This window comes from Ranitomeya variabilis, chromosome 3 (assembly GCF_051348905.1).
Source record: "Ranitomeya variabilis isolate aRanVar5 chromosome 3, aRanVar5.hap1, whole genome shotgun sequence".
Lineage (NCBI taxonomy): Eukaryota > Metazoa > Chordata > Amphibia > Anura > Dendrobatidae > Ranitomeya > Ranitomeya variabilis.
The window spans coordinates 724,171,055-724,197,576 of NC_135234.1; the positions used below are offsets into that span (position 1 = coordinate 724,171,055).

The 26,522-nt window shown below is 42.7% G+C and overlaps 1 protein-coding gene across 1 annotated transcript in view; it reads right to left on the minus strand.

Moving 5' to 3' along the window:
• CRYL1 (crystallin lambda 1) overlaps window positions 1-26,522 on the minus strand; it is a 162,584-nt gene that overhangs the window by 30,495 nt on the left and 105,567 nt on the right. The window contains exons 4-5 of the mRNA XM_077298366.1: window positions 25,115-25,276; window positions 24,057-24,251 (exon numbers count right to left, since the gene is read on the minus strand). Of these exons, the coding sequence (XP_077154481.1) occupies window positions 24,057-24,251; window positions 25,115-25,276 (357 nt within the window). The remainder of the gene's footprint in view (window positions 1-24,056; window positions 24,252-25,114; window positions 25,277-26,522) is intronic.

Genomic DNA, 26,522 nt, shown 5'->3' on the forward strand with positions numbered 1-26,522 from the left:
GTCATTCCACAGATTTTCACAGCTCTGGTGACTTTTATGCCCTCTGTTACTCAGCACTTGCTGACCCTGCTCTGTAACGTTATGTGGTCTCCACTTTGGTTTGGTTTCTAAAATCTTCCAGGTTCCTATAATACCATTAAGGGTATGTGCACGCATAGGTGGGATGTCTGCGAATTTTTCCGCACCTGTTTTTGTAAATCCGCAGGTAAACCGCACTTTGGATTACCTGCTGATTCATTGCGGAATTACCGGGGTTTTTGTGCGGATTCCACCTGCGGTTTTACACCTGCGGATTCCTATTATGGAGCGGAATCCGCACAAAGTATTGACATGCTGTGGAATGTAAACCACTGTGTTTCCGCGGGTTTTTTTCTGCATGTGCACTGCGGATTTTGTTTTCCATAGGTTTATATGGTACTGTAAACTCATGGAAAACAGCTGCAGATCCGCAGCAAAATCCGCACTGTGTGCACATACCCTAACAGTTGATGACGGAATATTTAGGAGAGAAATTCTATAAACTGACTTGTTACAATGGTAACATCCTACTACAGGACTGCGTGCAGCTGCTCTTCAAGGCTCATGTGCATGGATATGTGCCAGGGTGTGACTAAAAAAGGCTGGCAGAGCATATGCCCAAAGAGCAGGGCAGGGACAGGGTGAGATGAGTCACCGCTACTATTTTCCTGCAGAATCAATTGTGTAATGTAGTAGATGATCAGCATTACCTTATAGAAAATGCAGTCGGATTGGAATAATATTGATGTCGCTATGATATGACTAACAATTGGTCAATTCTGTATGACTTGTACTGCTAGGTTTCACTTTGTGGGGATGCACTTCCAAAAGGAAGAAAGATGATTTGCATATCTTTTTTCACCAGGCATCATTGCCTAGCCTATGTCTTCTTATGCCGACTTAGCATTTCTCTTAGAAACAGTTTCTCCAGAAACGTTGTGGGGAAGGAAACCAGAGCCTTGTCTCTGGGCTGTACTGGAGCATGTATAGTCCATTCGATCAGTATTACTGGGATGTGGCTCTCTTCACTATTCCCTAGAAGCATTATATATAGAGTACATCTATAATACAAATATTGGCATCCTTTGTACTGACTCGAAGTAAGGCTACATTCACACTCACATGTCCGCTTTCATTTGTACAGCCATGTAATACGGACCATTTTTATAGTGCTTTGGAACAAAGCACATACGGTATATTGTAATCCAAACGTGGTTAACTTCTTCTTATTATTATTATTATTTTTTCTCATGTCATCCGTTTTGCATCTGATTCTTTCTCATCTGTTTTGTACTGAAGCAGACAGACTGTCTCAACATGTATTTATTTAACTACGGTAATTTAAGCATCTGTAAAAATCAATGAAATACAGATAAAAAAGTGAAGTAGAAAAGATGTCTTCCACTGTCTAGTTTACATCGATCCCCACAGACTTTAATGGCTAAGTTTCATTGGCTAAACGGATGAGAATAGGACCTGCTTAGTCTCACAGATCTGACACAAGGATCCATTTTTAAAACTGATGTGTGTACGTATCTTTAGGGATGTGGACTGTCTTAACCTGTTCTTGCCCCTGAAGACAACAGATGCACTATGTGAATACCGTCCTGCGGTTTTTATGTCAAAGTAAGGTGTGTCTAATGTAATGTAATAGGGTGATGTAAAGTATATAAAGTGTTACAGCAAAGTGTGAATATAGCATAAGGATAAGTGTAGGACATCATAGGAAATGGTTAAGGTTAGGACTAGCCCAGTGTGTGGGCACTAGTGCTGATAAGGGGGCACAACCTGGTTAGAGGGAGTTTAGTGTCAGCCGGTGAAGTGTGGCGTGGAGTTCAAGTTCAGGTGGCGTGGTGGGTTCCTAGGGGCAGCATGGGCCAAACGTTCAGGGCAGGGGGTGGCCAAATAAAGATCCCCGATGGACATTCCAACCACGGAATGGGCCTGATCTTCTGACATCATGAGGTCGGTGGACATGGAGGTACATGGGGGGCAGGTCCCGAGTGCACTGCTGGAGTGGACAACAAATACCTAAGGCTGATGGAGTCAGCGGGCTCAGGGGTAGTCCAGAATGAAAGTGTGGCAGAACAGAAGACTTGTGCTAAGGAGGAAGGAAGTCTGCATGGCTGTGACCTATCCCACCTGTATCCACCTATGAACTTGGTCTATTTAGCAAAAGTTTGACTATTTCAAAGAACCTGGTGTGCCATGTATTGTGTCCAGTGGTTCCTGAGGACTGAAGCTTGGAAGCAGTGGAGGCCTGCGGCCCACAAGTGAGTATGATGCACCCCACACCCTACAGTGCACTGGAACTGAGACACCCCTTGTCTGTAATGCCCCAGAGCGCAACAGGACAGCAGCTCGGTCATGACTACCGCTCTGCAGCACTTTACAGATAAATGAAGCTCTATGGGTCCATGTGATGTTTGTTTTTAAACAGACGGATGTGTACAACGGATGTGTGACTGTAGCCTATCAAACAGCTTTAGTACAGGCCCATTGAGATGTCCACCACATGAATTTGTAATCAAGTCATGGGCATTTTATTGTTGTTGGTTTCGGGGTACATGCCAGTAACACAAATCCTTATGATCCCTTACTGCAATACATTACTGTGAGTTTATTAATATCGTCATCCTATTTTGTAATATTGTGGTTAGAAGGAATTACATTTCACACCTGTATAAAACCCTGAAGAACAAGATTGCAAAAGAGAACAACAGGGAGAAAAACCCCAGAACTGCACAATGTCTATAGTAAATTATTGCAACTTTTTCTTAACTCAAAAACAAAAATTGAAAATACCAAATGACACATCTCATTTAAAGAGAAACGTTCCACTGATATGATTTTTGTAATCCTTATTATAGCCCAAAGCCAACAATGTCCCTTGAAGTTTCTATATTGTCTTAAAATTGGCCAACTGACTTGGATATGGATGTAGGGTGAAAACTTTCAGTGATTTGCCAATTTAACCAATCATCACAAGATACTGTATCTAGTGCTATAAAAAACATTGTGAAAAGTTGTTCAGCCATCTTTAACCCCTTCATGACCTTGGGATTTTTCGTTTTTCCGTTTTCGTTTTTCACTCCCCTCCTTCACAGAGCCATAACTTTTTTATTTTTCCGTCAATTTGGCCATGTGAGGGCTTATTTTTTGCGAGACGAGTTGTACTTTTGAACGACATCATTGGTTTTACCATGTGGTGTACTAGAAAACGGGAAAAAAATTCCAAGTGCAGTGAAATTGCAAAAAAAGTGCAATCCCACACTTGTTTTTTGCTTGCCTATTTTGCTAGGTTCACTAAATGCTAAAACTGACCTGCCATTATGATTCTCCAGGTCAGTACGAGTTCATAGAAACCTCACATGTCTAGGTTATGTTTTACCTAAGTGGTGAAAAAAAATTCCAAACTTTGCAAAAAAAAAAAAAAAAAAATTGCGCCATTTTCCGATACTCGTAGCGTCTCCATTTTTCGTTATCTGGGGTCAGGTGAGGGCTTATTTTTTGTGTGCCGAGCTGGCGTTTTTAATTATAGCATTTTGGTGCAGATACGTTCTTTTGATCGCCCGTTATTGCATTTTAATGCAATGTCGCGGCGACCAAAAAAACGTATTTCTGGCGTTTCTATTTTTTTTCTCATTACGCCATTTAGCGATCAGGTTAATGCTTTTTTTTTATTGATAGATCGGGCGATTCTGAACGCGGCGATACCAAATATGTGTAGGTTTGATTTTTTTTTTATTGATTTATTTTGATTGGGGCGAAAGGGGGGTGATTTAAACTTTTGTGTTTTTTTTATTTTTTTCACATTTTTAAAAACTTTTTTTTTTCACTTTTGCCATGCTTCAATAGCCTCTATGGGAGGCTAGAAGCAGGCACAGCCCGATCGGCTCTGCTACATAACAGCGATCATCAGATCGCTGTTATGTAGGAGAGTTGCAGGTGTGCTGTGAGCGCCGACCACAGGGTGGCGCTCACAGCCACCGGCGATCAGTAACCATAGAGGTCTCAAGGACCTCTATGGTTACCATTCAGAAGCATCGCCGACCCCCGATCATGTGACGGGGGTCGGCGATGACGTCATATCCGGCCGCCCGGCCGGATGCGGTAGTTAAATGCCGCTGTCTGCGATTGACAGCGGCATTTAACTAGTTAATAGGTGCGGGCAGATCGCGATTCTGCCCGCGCCTATTGCGGGCACATGTCAGCTGTTCAAAACAGCTGACATGTCCCGGCTTTGATGCGGGCTCACCGCGGAGCCCTGCATCAAAGCAGGGGAGCTGACCTCGGACGGTATAGTACGTCCGAGGTCAGTAAGGGGTTAAAGTGAACCTGTCAGCACTATTTTGCTAAGCAAACCACAGACATTGTCAGGTTGCCACTGTTATACTGATTAAAATGATACCTGGAATCAAGAAATCTGTCTTGTGGTTCTTGTGTAAAGTGTTACAAATGTTGAGTTAATGAGATGCCCGTGCTCCGGGGCAGGTCTGTAGGCAGAGTCTTATCTTCATGCTCTAAGCCAGAGACACCAAGGAAAGACCTGCCCACAGGCCACCCCAAAGCACAAACAATCTGTCTATGATGAGGAACGTGTTTGTGCTTCGGGGCGGCCTGCAGGCAGTACAATTTCAACTGTATAGCTTCAACTCTGAAATGTTCTAGCATTTCAGGAAAAAATATAGTTTAATAGCTGCCGGGGACTAAGAAGCACAGAGACTAAACAGACAAGTGGTTCCCCAGAAGCTTCTCCCCACCCACCATCCTGGAGTGGCAAGTCTCTTCCTGTGAGCATCTATTGAGAGAGACCTGTCAGTTACTGCCAGCAGGAGAGGAGAAGCAGAAGGGACCCACCAGTCCTACTAGTCTCCCATGTGGTTTGGACCCCGACAGTTAACTATGTGTAATGATGCTGCTTGGTGTAGTAGAGAGGCAGCCTAAGGGGGCACCAGTGGGAGCGCAGTGAGAGGGAGGCATGACGCACGTAGTTCACACAGGACCTGAACTAGGCTGGTCACATGATCTCTGCAGGGATGATGCAGAGGGTGTGCAAAAGCACAGGACACAGAGTAGTAAGACAGAGATGTAGTCAAAGGACAAGCCGAGGGTCAAGAGCCAGACGGGAGCAAGCTACCAAGGGGCAAAACAGCAGAGTAGTCAGAGACAAGCCAAAGGGTCAGAAAGCCAGGACAGACAGAGGAGTACCAAGCAGAAAACAGGGACAGTAGTCAGGGGGCAAACTGGGTCATACACAGCAAGTAAGACACGAACAGAAGCACAACGATTACAGGCAAATAACCTGGGTCAGCTATTTCAAACCGAGTGGACGGAATTTTAACCGACTCAGAACCACCAGCATTAAATAGCCGCCCCAGAACCAAAAAGAGGCAGAGTAATTTAACCCAGACCTGACCAGAACAGAGCCAGAACCAGTCCATCCAGAGTCATGACACTATGTTTTATATTGCTGAAATCATGCAGCCACTGTCCGATACATGCTGCCTGTGCATCGGGCAAAATGTATCAGCTGTCAGGTTTGCTTTAAGCTTATGCTCACATATAGTTATGGCCAAAAGTGTTGGCACCCTTGAAATTGTTCCAGAAAATGAAGAATTTCTCCCAAAAAATTATTGCAATTACACGTGTTTATTTCCTTTGTCTGTATTGGAACAACACAAAAAAAAACTGGAAAAAAAAGGCAAATTGCACATAATTTCATACAAAACCCCCAAAATGGACCGGACAAAATTGTTAGCACCCTCAACTTAATATTTTGTTGTACTGCTAGAAGACCCCAATAATTTGCTGGGAGAAATAGTTCATTTTCTGGAACAATTTCAAGGGTGCCAACACGTTCAGCCATGACTGTAAGTCTGTTAAGAACCCTAGAAAATATTTTCCATGTAAGCTCCATATTCTGTCAGACTGCTCGCACAGCCAGTTATGGAGGACCCTATAATACCATGCCAAGAAGAGACATCCTGCATTAACAGTACAAGGCAGAAAGTGCCCCGAAAAGTAATGGCAATCAAAGAATACCGCTATACATAGGGCAGGACGCACGTGCCCCTCTAGACAATGCTAAGTGTTAAACTTAACTGTGACAGATTGCCCCCATATACAGTACAGTACCTGTCTCCCATCGTCTCAGAAAACTCATAGGTTAGTAGAGAGGAACTACACAGCATGTCACAGCACCTATGTAGAGCTAGAACTAACGCCAATGTGTTCAAAAGAAGAAAATAAAAGTCTGACTTTGGTTTTTATGTCATAAAACATGTTTTCTAGAGCAACCTGTAACAATGAAAAACATCTGAAATGTGTAATCTTTTTTTGTGAAGCCTGAAAAAAAAATCATCATATTATACAATATGTTAAAAATCCAATCCAAGGAGTTATTAACTCAGAATGGTATGTACAAGACTATCCTTAGCTCAGAAAATATATTTATTTATAGGAAGCATTCATAAATTTCTTATACATTTTTCCTAGCTCAGTCTAAGGCCGTATTCACACATCTGGGTGACTGAGGCTGTTGAGTTCGGGTCAGCAGACCCAAGGCTGACCAGGAAGCATACGGACCCATAATAATGGAAATATGAGCACATCTAATATGTTAACGATTTGTGTGTTCTTTCTGGTAAAATGTATTCGTGATTCCTTTTTGCAAGTTATTTAAGTCTATGGGATTTGTTAACAATGGATGAAAAATGAAAGACATTTGTTTTCCATCTTTTTTTTAAAGGACCCATTGCATTGTTTAATGGGGGGGCACTCTTTGTAGCCCCTTGGCATCTCAAAAAATGGCTACAATAAACATGGTTTTGTGCTAATTAGGATCCAAAGAGTTGCCCTGGCCTTCACCCTTTAACCACTGTACATGGATCTGTGCTGGGGCCAAAGGGTTGACTGCTGTTTGGAGGCGCAGGCTGGCAGGAATGGTCAGGCAGCAGGATCAGAACTAGAAGGGCAGATAAAGTACAAATATGTCAGGCAAGATAATAGTCATAAAACGAGCTGAGGTCAGAAAAAGGGAAATCCACTAGAAAACAGTAGCTGAAGATCAGGGTGTGTAAACCAGACAAGCAGAACTATATCTGGCAGCTTCCAGCAGGAAGGTAGGAGCTGTTAGTTGGGTGCGGTGCAGTCCAATTGGCCAAGTTAAGGAGCTAATGACTACAGCTGATAGCACACACACCCATACTACCAGACTGGACGACACTACAAGTCCCAGCCACCCTAGTCAGTGGCTGAACAGAACCTGCACCACCCAGAGAATTTGGTCTCTATGTCTTCCGTATCACCAGCATTGCTCGTAGAATAAAGACTGCGGCAGATGGTCAGAGGAGCAGACGTAGGAGCAGCAGTGTCACATCTCCACCAGAACCTGCGACTTCTGCTTCTTTCGCCAGGTGCTGCTATAAATCACTCTGCAGGTGGAGCTGGTGATAGAGAAGATATCAGATCTAGAAGCTCTGGACGGCAGACTCTGTCCAGCCACTAAGGTTAGAGTGGCTGGGATCTTCAGTGCTGGCCAGTTTTATACTGTGGGTGTGTCTGCTGTCCAGCTAAAGTTGTCAGCTCCCAGCTCCAGCCGGAGAGCACCACACCCTACCTACTAAGGCTTCCAGCTTACTGCTGGAAGCTGCCAGATATAGCTTTGTGTCTTTTGCTCCTGTTTGGTTTTACTGTATTCCTGTTTTGAACTTGGCTTATTTTTCTGACTATTATTACAGATCCTGATTATGTCCTTGATGTGACCACTCAGCTCTGACCCTGCTTGGCGACCATTTGTGACTCTGGATGGCAGCCCTTCCATGGCAGCCTACTGCTGGGTCCTGATGTAAAACTAGATCCCTGTACAGGGGTTAAAGTGTATCTGGACATCGGGCCAGATACAATGTAACAGATTCCAGAAAAATCCTCATACCTGGTTTCACAACAGGACCCTTCAGCTGGACAGCACACACACACCCGTACTGCCAAACTGGCCAGCATTGCAGGTCCAAGACACCTTAACCTTGGTGGTTGGACAGTGCCTGCCGTCCAGAGCTTCTGGTTCTGACATATCCTCTATCACTAGCGCTGCCCGCAGAGTGAATACAGTGGAGGCTGGTGACAGAAGTAGAAGTAACAGGAGTAGGTACTGGTGGAGATGTGACAAACAGAAATAAAAAATGTCACACTGTTTACTTCAGTTTTTAAAAAGAATAAGAATAATGGATGCAAATCAAATTACACATAAGACAAAAAGGGTCAATTTTTTCCAGAGAAAAACAAAACACAAACTGATGTGTCAATGTACCTAGTATATAAACTATATTCTAGGTATTAATAACAAAAAATGTAAATGATGTCCAATATATAAAAAGATAAGCAGCTTACATGTAACTGTGCCATGTTAATCACGTAAGGCATGAAGGAATGCAATGAGAAACTGGTTACAGCTTCGCAGGAAAGTATAGAGGAAATGGGAGTAAAGGAAGTAAAGGTGCTATTTTCACAATGTAATGTCCTATTGTGAGAACTTAAGGGGTTTTCCCAAATTCCAAAAATATATGTGTGATAAACCCGCACCTCGCCACCCTGCCTGACATCGCTATTACATCAAAGGGATCACACGGTACGGTCTTCTCACTTGCACCAATGTGACATTTCGCACCCCCTAGAGACATGTAAGGTCAGCTTGGCTCAGTTTTACACAGACATCCCTATCCACGCGGGCCTAAGGAGGCACGGGGTTGAGAGAAGGTGGCCCACGCATCCACTGATGTGGCACCACACTCACTTACAACCCTAACAGGCTGAGAGGCCCCTTTCAGTAGCACCAGTGAAACACAGCGCTGCCAGCCTGGTAGGACTGCCACCAGTTCTTCGTTAGATATAAGCCCGGTCGGTTAACAGAATTATATTGAGCAAGAAAACCAGCGCTGGTAGAATGGAAAGATAAAACCGAGAACATGGATGTGTGGATTCAAGGATCGAGATAAAACAGCAGTCCAAGGTTAAATTATATATTTCATCGCCTGAAGGGCACACTAGAAAAAACAATATATACACAATGATTATACATATACAATGATCAGATATGCAAATACAGGTGGGTAGTATAAAAGTATAAGCATATGATACAAAAGTCAGTTACCGGTTTGACAGTCGGCGTTGGATGCTGGCAACCACATGGAAAGTGTGAGGGCCAGCTATTTCCAGTGTCTTCCAACATGCTGCACAATGTGATCTCCCTTGGAAGAGAACGAAGGCCCACATCGTCGCACATGCACTTAACTCCTTGGTCAGTTGCTTCCTTCCCCACCATCAGGGATATTCCTAGTCTCGCTCCCACTTGCTCTGGCAGCTAAAACACCAAAACCTATGATGGCTCATAACTTCTCTATGGAACGTCATAGGGCGGCAGTTATGGTGCCATCGGATCCAGCCAGGCACCAGTAAAACTTGGACATCAAACACAGCTTGGCTACATGGCTTCTACTAGCTGTTCTATGTATCTGCCTACCGCTGGGTTCTAGAACATGTCGAGAACCCGACGGGCGTTCGGCCCATCTTGAGATCTCTAAAATGTAAACTGCATACACCTAGGATGTACAATAAATCTATAACTCCATTAAATTAAGGCTCTGTCCGGCTTGAGGAATTTTTCTATCACTAAATTAGCTTTAGAATCTCAATTGGGATCCATCCTGCCAGAAAAAACTTAGTCCCAGCTATCTGCGTGAATTTAGCTCAATCACCTACAAAGAACGGTTTCCTGTCTCAGCTTCCTACATTGTAAGAGGACTATAATCTTAAACCAGATATGATAGCTGATTGGCAAGAAAAGATAGCCCCCATATTCTTCACAGTATGTGTAAGGAAGGAGACCAGGCTGTGGGTACCTATGAGACACCAGGTCCGGAACTGCAGAGGCTACGTCCAGTGTTGCAGGGGGAAGGAAATGGGAGCCAGACAGGACCCATGACTGAGAGTACGGGTGTGGTAAGCGAGGGGAAGAGGGAGAGTCGATCGCGGGAAAAGGCAGAGGGTTCCCGCCAAAGGAAACAGAGAGCAGGGACCTGCTGCGCACCTCAGAGAGAGACAGACTGCAGAGCAGACACCTAGGACAGGCGCAGTGGGGACTCCCAGGTACCAGTGAGTGTGCTGAGAGACGGGCACTGAGGGAAGTGTCGTGGTGCAGCTATCCAGGTACCAGCGGGTGTGCTGAGAGTCGGGCGCCAAGTGCAGCATTGTGGTGCGGGCATCCAGTTATTGGCAGGTGCACAGGAAAGCACACGCTGAGTAGAGACTTGTGCAGAGCTTTGTGCAGTTCAATGGACTAGGGGCTCAGCGGGCAAAACCGGTGACTGCCCGCTGCTGCCAGAAGAGGGACCGTCTGTTGGGTGGGGGAGCCTGAAGATGCAGTGTCGGCCTCCGCCGGTATTCCATCATTCATCGGATTGCAAGCGACTAAAGGACAGTGGAGTCACGATAAGTTAAATTTGATAGAAAGACTGTTGCGTGGAATCATAATAACACTGTTTAACCCATTTCCCCCCTTTCTGTTATCCCCCTGCGAGGAGTTCATTATTGTTAATTAAACACACTTTTGTTAACCCTTGCTCTGCGCCTCTACGTTACTGCATCCGTTTACCAGCTTTACATATGTACAGTATTTGGGCTCAGGATTGCAAAACATTTATTTTTCTATATACATTAATTCTGCCCTCTTTCACATGTTCATACTGCTGCTCTTGGTTTCCAATCATGCGCATTGATATAATGTCTATAGTGACTACTCAGGTGACAACTAGAGGCGAGCGAACCTTTCAAGATTTGACGAACATATCTGAACCCAATTGACTTCAATGGGAGGCAAAACTACACACATAGGCAACACCTTCAGTGTAGCCAAAAAGCTGTCAAAACAGCTAAAATTAGGGGCAGACACCAGGAAAAGTGACCCATCAATTGCGCTATAAATAAATAATAAAAAAAATTGACATGTGCTCCCCTGTATTTTTGATAACCAGCCAGGCAAAACTGACAGCTGCAGGCTGCAACCCTCAGCTGTCAGAGTTAGCAAGGCTGGTTATGAACCAGAGAGTGGTCTCCAAGCTGTTTTTTTAGTTATTTAAATAATTAAAACAAAACATTTTTGACAACTAGCCAAGCTAAAGCAGACAGGCTGGTATTCTCAGGTTGGTAACTGGCCCCACCCAGCCTACAGCAGCCTGCAGCCATTCTGGAGCTTTGCCTGCTTCTTTCCACTTGCTCTGTGGTGGTGGCAAGTGAGGTTCACATTTGTGGGGTTCGCACTGATGTCAGTGAGTTGAACTGAGTTCATTGGCTGTGACCTTCCAGGACCTTTTCGATGTCACCGCGAGCGTGAGAAATTTCTCATGATCATGGTGACGTTAGTCAGGTCACAGAAGGTCACCACGAGATACTGAGCTGGATGGCAGGCTGTATAGTCACAATGCAGCCTGCCATATAGATGTAGTAGAGCTAGACCCATCATGGAACAAACTTATTATCTTATCAGCGGACAGGTGAGAAATATTGTGGCTTATTATTTTAATTCTGTTACAGGAGAACTTATCTTCTATGGACTAGGCGTTGACGTGAGTATGGTTTAATTTAGATTAATTAAAGGAGTCTGTGTCATTCTTTCAATTAAAGAAATTTATTCTGGCTGTGTGTTTATTTACAATGTAACTGTAATAAATAGGTGTCCTATAGACACTTCTCCGTTACTAAGTCGTGGGCTTGATTTCACCGGACAATACAAAGGTGACATCAACTCTAGAAATGTGAATCGCACTTGCCACCACCACTGGACAAATGGGAAGAGCCGGGCAAAGAGACAGAATTGGGGCATCAAATAGATGCACCTTTTCTGGGTGGCTGCAGGCTGCTATTATTAGGTTTGGGTGGGAAATATCCATGGCCCCTTACCATAAGATAAGAATACTAGCCCCCAGCTGTCTGCTTTAGCTTGACTGGTTGTCAAAAATAGTGGGCACCCCATGCCATTTTTAAAAAAATTATTTTATTAATTAAAAATACTGCGTGGGGACCCCACTTTTCTTGATAACCAGCCTTGCTAAAACTGACAAGTGAAGGTTGCAGCCCGCAGCTGTCAGATTTTCAAAAATATAGAGGAACCCTACATCATTTTTTTCATCCCACATCATTTTTTTCATCCCACATCATTGTTCTCTGTTAGTGCTGATCGCAACACGAGCAGGGGACAGTAATGTGAGCTGCCTTCACTTCAGCACCCTGCGCTGGGGAACAGCACGAACAGTACCGCTGATTTCCAGGTGCCGGTATTTGTCACACTGATAACACAGGGCCGACTTTTGCCGATTTTTAGGAATAAAGCTCAGGAATCCGAACATGAATCTGAATGTGCAATGTTCATGTCGAATTTGAGATTGGCGAACGTTTTCAAAACAAATTCGCTCATCTCTGGTTACTACTACTTTATTTTTCCAAAAATTCCAGTGGCCATGTTATAAAGGGAATGTATCATTGTGGGCTATAACAAGGAATGCAATAAGTCTCAGTTGCGGTTTTAAAATAAACATATTGTTAGGAAACTACATAATTAAATCCTGTTACTAGTCTGAACATGGTTTATCCATTCAATAAACTGAACCTTTATGGCATAGACAAGGATAAGTGAACAATATAGAACAAGGACAACTTTATCTATTACGTTGCATAATGTATCGCTGATACAGGGAGAGGGAAATAGTCATCTGGGTGGCTCCCACCAGATTGCCCTGTATATTTTATGATATTTCTTCACTTATGCTTTCCTCATCAGTGGTTCTATTGTATTAACTAATAAGACTTAATGCTATAGTAGATCTGAGAACCTGAAAGAACAAACCACAGATCTATAACATACATTTATTAGCATTCCCTGTGTTAGTTATACTGGTATTGTAATTTCAAAAGTTTGTATTTAAAAGAACAACCTCTTTTTAATGACTGTTTTGCCATGAAAGTGTTTCCATAAGAGCAAATCCTTCCCTTTTTAAAGATCACATGCAGATACATCATGATACTTTGGACATCTTAGTGTTTAAGGGCTTGTCCATGACTTTAACAGTGATGGCCTATCCATAGGATAGGTCATAAATGGTATTATCGGTGGGTGTGCAACACCCAGTATTCCCGCCGATCAGCTGTTCTTAATGCTGGCAGCAACCAGAACTGCTCAGTTGTGGAGCTACACAGCACAGCTCCATGTAATGAATAGTGGCCAAAGATGGGTACTGCATATCTGCCTCCAATCAATAGGGGGCAGATGTGCAGTACCTGACTTCCACTGACGGAGCTGTGCTGTGGAACTCCGCAACAGAGCAGATATGGCAGCCGCTAGCAGAGGGAATAGTTGATCAGCACGAGTGCCGGGTATTGCACCCCCACCTATCCTAAGGCTAGCCCATCAATATTAAAGACCCAGACAACCCCTTTAGACTGATAACTGGCCAACATGCCAGCAATCGGCCAACATGCCATCAATCACCCAACAAACGAGCAATGTACTCATTTGTCTGGTGATTGAATTGTTCATGCTGACATTAAAATAATAATAAGCAACACATCATTTCAGGCAAACAGGAGATAAGCCGCCAATAACATTGATACTCTAATCACACAAAACAATCATGGTCCAAAAAGGCCAATTAGCGACCTCCAACCAGCCTGTACGTAGCTGATCGTGGGTCGTACAACGCACCTATAGAGCATTTCCTCTACTGCACTCCAAACATGCAATTTTTAGTGCCTTGCGAAAGTATTCGGCTCCCTGGAATTTTTCAACCTTTTCCCACATATCATTTTCCCAACATAAAGATACCAAATGTAAATTTTTGGTGAAGAATCATCAACAAGTGGAACACAATTGTGAAGTTGAACAAAATTTATTGGTTATTTTAAATTTATGTGGAAATTCAAAAACTGAAAAATACTATTCGGCTCCTTTAACTTAATACTTTGTTGCACCACCTTTTGCTGTGATTATAACTGCAGGTCGCTTGGGGTATGTCTCTATCACTTTTGTACATCGAGAGACGCAGCATTTTTCAGCTCTTTCCACAGATTCTCGATTGGATTGAGGTCTGGGCCTTGACTTGGCCATTCTAACACCTGGGTATGTTTATTTGTGAAAAATTCCACTGCAGATTTTGCTTTATGTTTGGGATCATTGTCTTGTTGGAAGACAAATCTCTGTCCCAGTCTCAGGTCTTTTGCAGACTCCAACAGGTTTTCTTCAAGAATGGTCCTGTATTTGGCTCCATCCATTTTCCCATCAATTTTAACCATCTTCCCTGTCCCTGCTGAAGAAAAGCAGGCCCAAACCATGATGCTGCCACCACCATGTTTGACAGTGGGGATGGTGTGTTCAGGGTGATGAGCTGTGTTGCCTTTACGCCAAACATATCGTTTGGCATTGTTGCCTAAAAGTAAAATTTTGGTTTCATCTGACCAGAGCACCTTCTTCCACATGTTTGGTGTGTCTCCCAGGTGGCTTGTTGCAAACTTTAAACAACACTTTCTATGGATATCTTTGAGTAATGGCTTCCTTCTTGCCACTCTTCCATAAAGGCCAGATTTGTGCAGTGTACGACTGATTGTTTTCCTGTGGACAGACTGTCCCACCTCAGCTGTAGATCTCTGCAGTTCATCCAGAGTGATCATGGGCCTCTTGGCTGCATCTCTGATCAGTCTTTTCCTTGTTTTAGATGAAAGTTTAGAGGGACGGCCGGGTCTTGGTAGATTTGCAGTGGTATGATACTCCTTCCATTTCAATATGATCGCTTGCACAGTGCTCTTTAGGATGTTTAACATTTTGGAAATAATTTTGTATCCAAATCCAGCTTTAGACTTCTCCACAACAGTATCACGGACCTGCCTGTTGTGTTCCTTGGTCTTCATGATGCTTTCTGTGCTTCAAACAGAACCCTGAGACTATCACAGAGCAGGTGCATTTATACGGAGACTTGATTACACACAGGTGGACTATATTTATCATCATTAGGCATTTAGGACAACATTGGATCATTCAGAGATCTGCAATGAACTTCTGGAGTGAGTTTGCTGCACTGAAAGTAAAGGGGCTGAATAATATTGCACGCCCCACTTTTCAGTTTTTGAATTTCCACAAAAATGTAAAATAACCAATCAATTTCGTTCAACTTCACAATTGTGTTCCACTTTACCAAAAATTTACATTTGGTATCTTTATGTTTGAAGCATGATATGTGGGAAAAGGTTGAAAAGTTCCATACTTTTGCAAGGCACTGTATGAAAGCCTAGCCTTCATAATCAATTACTTATAACTTCTTTATTACCACTGCAATTGGTTTTTTAGGCTGTCTGCCATAGATATCTGTCCTGTGATTGGCTGATCTTGAGGGAATCCATCTTTTTAATGTTATACAAGGTTGATTGAGATATTACCAGCAAAAACTTTAGGCAGGCTAGGACAGCGACTAAACTTCAGGACATGGAAAAAGTGGCCAGATGACAGGTAGGCATCCCCAATGAGAGGAAGTATCCCAAGAAATAGTTTCTACTGTTTAGTTGATGACAGGAGAATGTTTCTGATGCCAAAATAAGCCAAATAAAGAGCGGATTAATAGATTTTGAAATTATGCAGAAAGAAATTTGCTTCTGATGGATTGCTAAATATGTGGTAATAAAATAGATGGTATTTATAGATGATTGATTTGTCCGGAGGAGTCACTGGGGTCTAGTGTTCAGTGATAAAGGTTTGATGAAAGAAGCAGAGTCCAGGAAAGATTGTACTGTAACAAGAGACTTCTGGGAAGCAAGGGACACTGAAACGTTATTCTACAAAAGGGAGAAAAATTTGCCACCAACAAATCATTGTTCAAATTTAGTTCTGAGGCCAAAGAACAAAATTTTATGGCATATAGATCTACTGTGTAGACATCATCAAATCATTATATTACCAGAGAGGAGAAAAGCAGTCAAACGTTTCACCAAATAATGAAGAAATCATACAAGCAATCTTTACTTGGTCAGAAGAAAAATCAGGAGCCAGAATTTTATGATGAATGATGTACTAGTCCAGGAATTCCTGGTAGGTTTCGGAATTACCCTCAAGGTGAATATATAGACAAGTGAAATCACAGACTATTGATTATTAGATGGACAAGAACTAATGAAGTCAATAGAGGAATAGATGGGACCACATAATTCTCTGCATCAGGAGAAGACAAGGCATCCAAGAAGTCAGTAGAGAATTAGGTGGGACCACAGAATTCTCAGCATCAGGAGAAGACAAGGCTTCCAAGAAGTCAGTAGAGGAAAAGGTGGGACCACAGAATTCTCTGCATCGAGAGAAGACAAGGCTTCCAAATGAGCGGTGATGTTTTGCTGGAAAACCGCTTCCCGGCATGAATGTTGATGAATGAGCTCAGTAGTTAGCTCAATGAAATCAGAATGTGGAGCATCAGCGGGGTCTAGGGCTTAAGTAAATTGTAAAAATGACCACATGGGCATGTACATCTATTAATTCACTTATAGATTTGATTTAAAGGGAATCTTTCAGCAGGGTTTGTTATGTAATCCGACAGCACCATGAGGTAGGGAAAGAGACCCCGATTCCAGCGATGTATCAGTTAGTTTACTGGGTGCAGCAGTTGTGATACAATCACAGTTTTCTCTGCTCAGCTCAGTTGTTGAGAGGTGTATATCCCCGTCCACACCACAGCTTTCTGTGCACAATATATAGTGACAGAGAGCTACTAATCAGTGGTGGGGGCAGGGTTGGACTAGGATGCACAATACCAGTTGTCCTGTAGTGATATTCTCCTGCTGATAAAACACTGTTTGCATTAAAACAGCAAAACACGGCCCAGTAAGTGAAAGATCGCTGAAATCGGGCTGTCTTCACCTACATTATTATATTGTTGCACAAAAAGAAAAAAAAGGAGCATGAACCGCACCTCCAAAAATCATACATTGATCTAAAGCCGCTAGGCAAAAATTTATATAACTGAACATAAGGTTTTCAGTTTAACTTTCTGATCAGACTGTATGAAGCCCACTGCCACGTCACGGCAAACCTCGTAGTGGGTCCTACCGCCCTAACGAACCGTCTGCCCTGCTGGTGCATTGCCGCTGTGGTTGTGGTCGCCGCACGGCTCCGCTCCGTTAGGGCAGTAGGACCCACTACGAGGTTTGCCGTGACGTGGCAGTGGGCTTCATACAGTCTGATCAGAATGTTAAACTGAAAACCTCACGTTCAGTTATATAAATTTTTGCCTAGCGGCTTTAGATCAACGTATGATTTTTGGAGGTGAGTTTCATGCTCTTTTTTTTTTCTTTTTGTGCAAAGCATTATTATATTGTTGGCTGGACCATACAATGCAACCTTTTTTCTATAATTTACCTTTCATGTCTCCCCTATTTCCTCAGAGATTGAAGCTTGCGAGCACGGTTTTCACTCCTCTTTGTGTCTGTTGAATTACTGTATATGTTTCTCTATCATGTCTTTATTGTCTGTACAAGTCCCCTCTAAAATGTAAAGTGCTGTGGAACTATTGTAAGGGGGTTAAGAGGAAGACAAGCCCAAAGGAGGTTGCTTTCCCTGCTCCTTACCTGGAACCACTTAGTCGGACAGCTGGGTTGCTGGGGGGAGGACTTTCTGCCCTGGACAGAGGGGACCAAGTGACTGCTGGGGGCGAGAGGAAGAGAGAGGAGTGTGGTCAGAAAAGAGTGGGAGAGCAGAGCGCGCGGGACAGAGGGGACAGCGCACCAGAGAGAAAGCATTCTGCAGCGCCGCGCTCCCCACGAGAGAGTACTCCCTGTGAGGGCACTGAGGCTGAGATACCCACCATAGTGAAGGATGTATGTGAGGTTGTGGACTCTGAAGCCTCTGTAATCAGGGAAGACTTTTCCCCTGACAGTGCAGAGACAGTGACTCAAGCGCGCAGCCCCGGTGACCGCAGTGACAAGCCAAGACCCTTGAGTGTGATAAGTAACTGCCCAGTGTGTGTGGACTGCCAGCCTAACATACAGAGACTGGTGTGCTGTGCTACTTCCTGCTTCCAGTTTCACTCTGAGACAAAGACTGCAAAAGATTTAACCCCGGAGTCTCCAGTTCCCAGGAGACAGAGGAGAGACTTCAGAATCTTCAAGTGCTGCTGGTGACTGTACCCACATTGGAATAAGGACCTTCCAGTCAGGACCTCGCTGGACTGATAAGTTACAAGAACACTCGTTAACCATTTCTATTCCGCTTAACTGTTTCATAGCTTCCGTTAGCTCGTAGTGTATTGTCATACTGTTTGCTTTATCTCTATTAACCCCCTGTTTTCTCCCTGCGAGGAGAATCTTACTCCTGTTAATAAATCCCCCTCAACAGTTGGTCTGTCTGTTCCATGGTGACATACTCAACCCTGCACTCTATTACACTATCATGCTATATGAGTGTATTGAAGCCACCAGAACTGACATGTGGGACCCCTTCTTTAACCCCTTCACCCCCAAGGGTGGTTTGCACGTTAATGACCAGGCCAATTTTTACAATTCTGACCACTGTCCCTTTATGAGGTTATAACTCTGGAACGCTTCAACGGATCTTGGCGATTCTGACATTGTTTTCTCGCGACATATTGTACTTCATGATAGTGGTAAAATTTCTTCGATATAACTTGCGTTTATTTGTGAAAAAAACAAATATTTGGCGAAATTTTTGAAAATTTTGCAATTTTCCAACTTTGAATTTTTATGCCCTTAAATCACAGACATACGTCATGCAAAATACTTAATAAGTAACATTTCCCACATATCTACTTTACATCAGCACAATTTTGGAACCAAAATTTTTTTTTGTTAGGGAGTTATAAGGGTTAAAAGTTGACCAGAAATTTCTCATTTTTACAACACCATTTTTTTTAGGGACCACATCTCATTTGAAGTCATTTTGAGGGGTCTATATGATAGAAAATACCCAAGTGTGACACCATTCTAAAAACTGCACCCCTCAAGGTACTCAAAACCACTTTCAAGAAGTTTATTAACCCTTCAGGTGTTTCACAGGAATTTTTGGAATGTTTAAATAAAAATGAACATTTAACTTTTTTTCATACAAAATTTATTTCAGTTCCAATTTGTTCTATTTTACCAAGGGTAACAGAAGAAAATGGACCCCAAAAGTTGTTGAACAATTTGTCCTGAGTACGCTGATACCCCATATGTGGGAGTAAACCACTGTTTGGGCGCATGGGAGAGCTCGGAAGGGAAGGAGCGCCATTTGACTTTTCAATGCAAAATTGACTGGAATTGAGATGGGACGCCATGTTGCATTTGGAGAGCCCCTGATGTGCCTAAACATTGAAACTCCCCACAAGTGACACCATTTTGGAAAGTAGACCCCCTAAGGAACTTATCTAGATGTGTGGTGAGCACTTTGACCCACTAAGTGCTTCACAGAAGTTTATAATGCAGAGCCGTAAAAATAAAAAATCATATTTTTTCACAAAAATGATCTTTTCGCCCCCAATTTTTTATTTTTCCAAGGGTAAGAGAAGAAATTGGACCCCAAAAATTGTTGTGCAGTTTGTCCTGAGTACGCTGATACCCCATATGTGGGTGTAAACCATTGTTTGAGCGCAGGGCAGAGCTCGGAAGGGAAGGAGCGCCATTTGACTTTTCAATGCAAAATTGACTGGAATTGAGATGGGACGCCATGTTGCGTTTGGAGAGCCCATGATGTGCCTAAACATTGAAACCCCCCACAAGTGACACCATTTTGGAAAGTAGACCCCTTAAGGAACTTATCTAGATGTGTGTTGAGCACTTTGACCCAACAAGTGCTTCACAGAAGTTTATAATGCAGAGCCGTAAAAATAAAAAATCATATTATTTCACAAAAATGATCTTTTCGCCCCCATTTTTTTCCCCAAGGGTAAGAGAAGAAATTAGACCACAAAAGTTGTTGTGCAATTTGTCCTGAGTACGACGATACCCCATATGTGGGGGTAAACCACTGTTTGGGCGCATAGCAGAGCTCGGAAGGGAAGGAGCGCTATTTTACTTTTTAATGCAAAATTGACTGGAATTAAGATGGGACGCCATGTTGCGTTTGGAGAGCCCCTGATGTTCCTAAACATTAAAAACCCCCACAAGTGACACCATTTTGGAAAGTAGACCCCCTAAGTAACTTATCTAGTTGTGTTTTGAGAGCTTTGAACCCCCAAGTGTTTCACTACAGTTTATAACGCAGAGCCGTGAAAATAAATTATTTTTTTTTTTTCACAAAAATGATTTTTTAGCCCCCAGTTTTGTATTTTCACAAGAGTATCAGGATAAATTGGACCCCAAAAGTTGTTGTCCAATTTGTCCTGAGTACGCTGATACCCCATATGTGGGGGGGAACCACTGTTTGGGCGCATGACAGAGCTCGGAAGGGAAGGAGCGCCATTTGAAATGCAGACTTAAATGGATTGGTCTGCAGGCGTCACGTTGCATTTGCAGAGCCCCTGATGTACCCAAACAGTACAAACCCCCCACAAGTGACCCCATATTGGAAACTAGACCCCCCAAGGAACTTATCTAGATGTGTTGTGAGAACTTTGAACCCCCAAGTGTTTCACTACAGTTTACAACGCAGAGCCGTGAAAATAAAAAATCCTTTTTTTTCCCACAAAACTTATTTTTAGCCCCCAGTTTTGTATTTTCCCAAGGGTAACAGGAGAAATTTGACCCTAAAAGATGTTGTCCAATTTGTCCTGAGTACGCCGATACCCCATATGTTGGGGTAAACCCCTGTTTGGGTACACGGGAGAGCTCTGAAGGGAAGGAGCACTGTTTTACTTTTTCAACGCAGAATTGGCTGGAATTGAGATCGGATGCCATGTCCCGTTTGGAGAGCCCCTGATGTGCCTAAACAGTGGAAACCCCCCAATTATAACTGATACCCTAATCCAAACACACCCCTTACCCTAATCCCAACAGTAACCCTAACCACACCTCTAACCCAGACACACCCAACCCTATTCCCAACCGTAAATGTAATCCAAACCCTAACCCTAACTTTAGCCCCAACCCTAACTGTAGCCTTAACCCTAGCCCCAACCCTAGCCCTAACCCTAGCCCTAACCCTAGCCCTAACCCTAGCCCCAACCCTAGCCCTAACCCTAGCAATAACCCCAGCCCTAACCCTAGCCCTAACCCTAGCCCTAACCCTAGCCCTAACCCTAACCCTAGCCCTAACCCTAGCCCTAACCCTAGCCCTAACCCTAATGGGAAAATGGAAATAAATACATTTTTTTTATTTTTTTATTTTTCCCTAACTAAGGGGGTGATGAAGGGGGGTTTGATTTACTATTATAGCGGGTCATTTAGCGGATTTTTATGATTGGCAGCCGTCACACACTGAAAGATGCTTTTTATTGCAAAAAATATTTTTTGCGTTACCACATTTTGAGAGCTATAATTTTTCCATATTTGAGTCCACAGAGTCATGTGAGGTCTTGTTTTTTGTGGGACGAGTTGACGTTTTTATTGGTAACATTTTCGGGCACGTGACATTTTTTGATCGCTTTTTATTCCGATTTTTGTGAGGCAGAATGATCAAAAACCAGCTATTCATGAATTTCTTTTGGGGGAGGCGTTTATACCGTTCCGCGTTTGGTAAAATTGATAAAGCAGTTTTATTCGTCGGGTCAGTACGATTACAGCGATATCTCATTTATATCATTTTTTTATGTTTTGGCACTTTTATACGATAAAAACTATTTTATAGAAAAAATAATTATTTTGGTATCGCTTTATTCTCAGGACTATAACTGTTTTATTTTTTTGCTGATGATGCTGTATGGCGGCTTGTTTTTTCGGGACAAGATGATGTTTTCAGCGGTACCATGGTTATTTATATCTGTCTTTTTGATCGCGTGTTATTCCACTTTTTGTTCCGCGGTATGGTAATAAAGCGGCGTTTCTTGCCTCGTTTTTTTTTTTTTCTTATGGTGTTTACTGAAGGGGTTAACTAGTGGGACAGTTTTATAGGTTGGGACGTTACGGACGCGGCGATACTAAACATGTGTACTTTTATTGTTTTGTTTTTTTTATTTAGATAAAGAAATGTATTTATGGGAATAATATATATATATTTTTTCTTTATTTAGGATTTTTTTTTTTTTTTACACGTGGGAATTATTTTTTTTAACTTTTTTACTTCGTCCCAGGGGGGGACATCACAGATCGGTGATCTGACAGTTTGCACAGCACTCTGTCAGATCACCGATCTGCCTCACAGCACTGCAGGCTTACCAAGCGCTTGCTCTGAGCAGGCACTCGGTAAGCCACCTCCCTCCCTGCAGGACCCGGATGCCGCGGCCATCTTGGATCCGGGACCTGCAGCGAGGAAGGAGGTAGGAGACCCTCAGAGCAACGCAATCACATCGCGTTGCTCCGGGGGTCTCAGGGAAGCCCGCAGGGAGCCCCCTCCCTGCGCGATGCTTCCCTATACCGTCGGCACACCGCGATCATGTTTGATCGCGGTGTGCCGGGGGTTAATGTTCCGGGGGCGGTCCGTGACCACTCCTGGCACATAGTGCCGGATGTCAGCTGCGATATGCAGCTGGCACCCGGCCGCGATTGGCCGTATGACGTACTATCCCGTCGGTGGTCATACGAGCCCACCCCACCTCGACGGGATAGTACGTCTAATGTCAGAAAGGGGTTAAGATATGGAACCCGTGGATAGATTTAGATCCAAACTCGCAACTAAATCAGTCCCTACGTCTGTCACCCTGATGAGGCAGGATCTGAAAGACTTAAGGAAGATGTCCAAACAAAATATTAGGGGTTTAATCATATGTCTCCACTTGAGTAGACCTTATCATAAATTATATTCTTTCTTTTTCTACCTTAAGTTAACACTCCTTCTATGACCCAATCTGAATCTGAAATTCTGACTATTTTATGTTGATGGCATTGCGTGTACTTTCAATATCCTATTTCTGAATAAAACCTATTGACACCAAAGTGCTGTGGAATATGTTGGCGCTATAGAAACACAAATTATTATTATTATTATTATTATATTATGGTGCTCTCAGATTACATAGCAAAAACCTTCTGACAGATTCCCTTTAAGGCTAAACCAGAGCTTCAAGTATGAAGAATTGTGCATTTTTCTTACCCATGAAGACATTAAAAAGACATTATCACCAATTCACAGGATAAGTGATAACTCATCGATCAGTAGAGGTTCGACTACTGAAACCCCCAAACATTGCTGTCACCTTCTGCGCCCCCCCTAGCACTATGCTAGATTGTTTGCAGGTCGTATATATGCCGAGTGACTTCTGTCCACCATTCAAACAGAGGGATATTGTATATGCTTGCCAACTACTGTATTAATTCTGTATGGGCCTGCCAGTGATGGATGAGTACAGTGTCCTGCTATCTCCAGCAAACCGAGAGAACATCGATGGAGCATGCACATGAGCCACCTGGTCTGGCATAGTGCCTGGAGAACACGAAATGTGACAGCTGAACGTTCGAATACTAAGAGCCCCAATAATTGCCAGAATGGGGGACTTCTGTGCTCGGCTATCTCCAGTAATCCCATAGAGAACAGTGGAGCATTCGTCAAGCAAGCCCATTCAAGTGCCCATGTGTGACCTGTAGACTGACCGGCGTGGCGCCCGGAGAGATCTTTGCTCACACATTTATACAAGCATTGAAGTCATAAAAAGATAACAGTACATAGAGAAATCCCATGGAAGCATGAGGAGAACACAAATTATATTTAGCTGCTGTTCCTAGTGGGAATCCCAGAAACCCACTATTGTAACCCACCAGTAATAAAACATACCAAATTAATCACTTTGGAAAATGAATACGAACTGCACATATTTTTGCATCTTGTTGCAAACATCTACTGTATCTTATACGTTCTCATAGAGCAGCGTAACACATAATATTACATATTACTTTCTGCAACACGCTGGATGTTGTCTACTGTGCCCCTATTGTACCTGGACAAGTCTCCATGCCTCGCTAATCACTGCATACTGGAGTCGATTCAGCGCAAACCCATCAGTCTCTTTCATTAATTTTACAGGTGACTGACCAATTTTCTTCATGAGAGAATATGTTCTCTCGACAGTGACTGGTTCTGTCTGTGGGTGGGGAACCAATTCAACCAGAGGAACATAATACGGTGGATTTACCTGTAAAGCAGAAAAAGAAGAATAGAGGCAAATTAATTAATTATCCATATTTTGCACAGGGTCAGACTTGACTACCAGAGGATCTCCTTGGTTGGCATAATTATGAGCCTCTAAGGATTAGCGTAAAGAGTTGCCCAGGCATAAAATATTAATGACGTATCCTTAGGTTAGGACCCCAATATAAAATTGGTGGGTGTCCGACAACCAGAACCCCTACGGATCAGCTGCCATTAGCTGCTGAGACAGCTGGAAACATAGAACACAGTTGACCAGTACAGCTGTGTTTAATGTGTAGCAGCTGCTGCCGAGTTCTGCAGATCATCTCCTATTATATTAGGTGCAACATGCATGGTGACCACAGCCAAAGTGACCCAGGTGCACAACAACATCCTTGCCTGATGAATGATTGTTTTTCAATCAAACATTAGTCGATGGATTAAAATTAAAGTCTACATGAACCAATACTAGCTATTTAGGTCAACTGTGCTTCTAATTCAGATCATCAACCAAAAAATTCCACCAAGCCCAACGAATGTTTTGAACAATTGTGAATGTTCATCGGTTTCACTGAACCAGTCGATGATGGTTTGTTATCGTCATCATTTCATTAGAGTTTTATTTAATGTGTATAAGCTTCCTCAATGGCCATCTTTAGACATGGTACAGTGCTGGTTAAGCAGGGAGTTAATGCTAAGGTTTTACTCATTATGGGCCAACACTAGCTGGGATGTTCTAACAAACACCTAAGCATCATGCAATTCCCCGGCTCCTAGACAGACTATTAAACAAAATTATTACATTTTAATATATGTAAAAAATCACAGGGATTATCTCCCAAACTAGATGAAGTGTCTGGAACTCACGGGATGTGCAACTATGCAGTTCTTGACATGTTGGAGTCCATTAAACATTTTTGTTGGTGAGAGGCAAGATGTTGAGCTGCTTATTATGGCTGAATCGTTGATGTGACGATCTATGTCAGAAAATATCTTCAGCTTTAATTCCAGATTCTCTGGGACGCATTCCTAAAAACAATAAAAATAATCACCAGAAGCTCAATTATTTTTATTAGATGAACCATCAAGCCCTGGCAAGAACATTTTTTGCAGTGTTATAGTTTCACAATATGAAGTAAACATCTATTGAGAAAGGTGGAGACATTTTCCAAAAGTGAAATAATGCAATGCACTTGAAGACTTGGACCAAAGTAATAAATTGACCAAATAGTGGTGATTATGGTGGACCAATTTAGAATATGTGACACTGTTTATTCTCTTTCCTACCTACTTTTCACCAGATATCAAAATAAGTTAATTAGGAGTGCTAAATCTGACAAAGTTAGATGATCGACTACAATTTAAAAATATTTGGTGTCTTGCCACCCAATGTTCTTCCATAAGTTGTTCAAATACTGGATTGTTCATCGATCTCTCTTTTGGAAAAAAAACTTTAGTTTCCAGAAGTGGCACCTTTCATATTTCTTTCCCACTTGACCATAGTTTCAATTCCTCCATGAAGCATTTTACAAAGGATTTCACCTTAACTTTCATCTCATGCTATGTAGTTTGAAAAACCCAGATTTGGCAACAGTAAGACTTTGTGAACATAGTGTTTTTTAAGGCGTTTCTGCAGCGTAAACTTTCCAAACTCTCCAAATCCTCCTCCAAATCTCAAAACTCGTCAAAAACTTTCCACCTACGGCATATTTAATCTGATGGTGCCAAAGTTTTCCTTTTCAAAACCGCTTTAGGAAAATGCTGGCAGCTTTTTTCAAGAAGTGTCTCCACCAGTGGTTAAGCTATTGTATATTATCCCTTGCCAGCGTCTTTTGCCTGTATCTGCTATTAAGAGAGCGGAATCTACAAAACCCTGTAGTGGTTCAAATAAGTGACATAAGATGGAAAGTGCACAGCAATTCCCTTTTAACATTGCTGTACATTGCTGACTGAGTTTTTTAAAGAGTTTTTGGAAACAGAGCCTCTTCAAAAACTATTGGGAACTTCTATGGGAAACCCACTTTACTGCTCATATGAGGTTTTTTTTTTTCATTTTTTTAATGTAGAAGTTCAGAAAAATGTCACTTTTTTAAATTGTCTCCATTTTTAGATTCTTTGCAATTAATTCCTAATTGCAAAGAATTTACAACTGGAAAGTGCCTTATTTTTGGGACATTTTCTGAGTATGTGCGCCTGACTGACACCTTATCACCTGATCCCCCTAATCTTCGTTGATTGATTCCTTGCTTAGTGTGAGAAGTCAGATCTAGCTCTG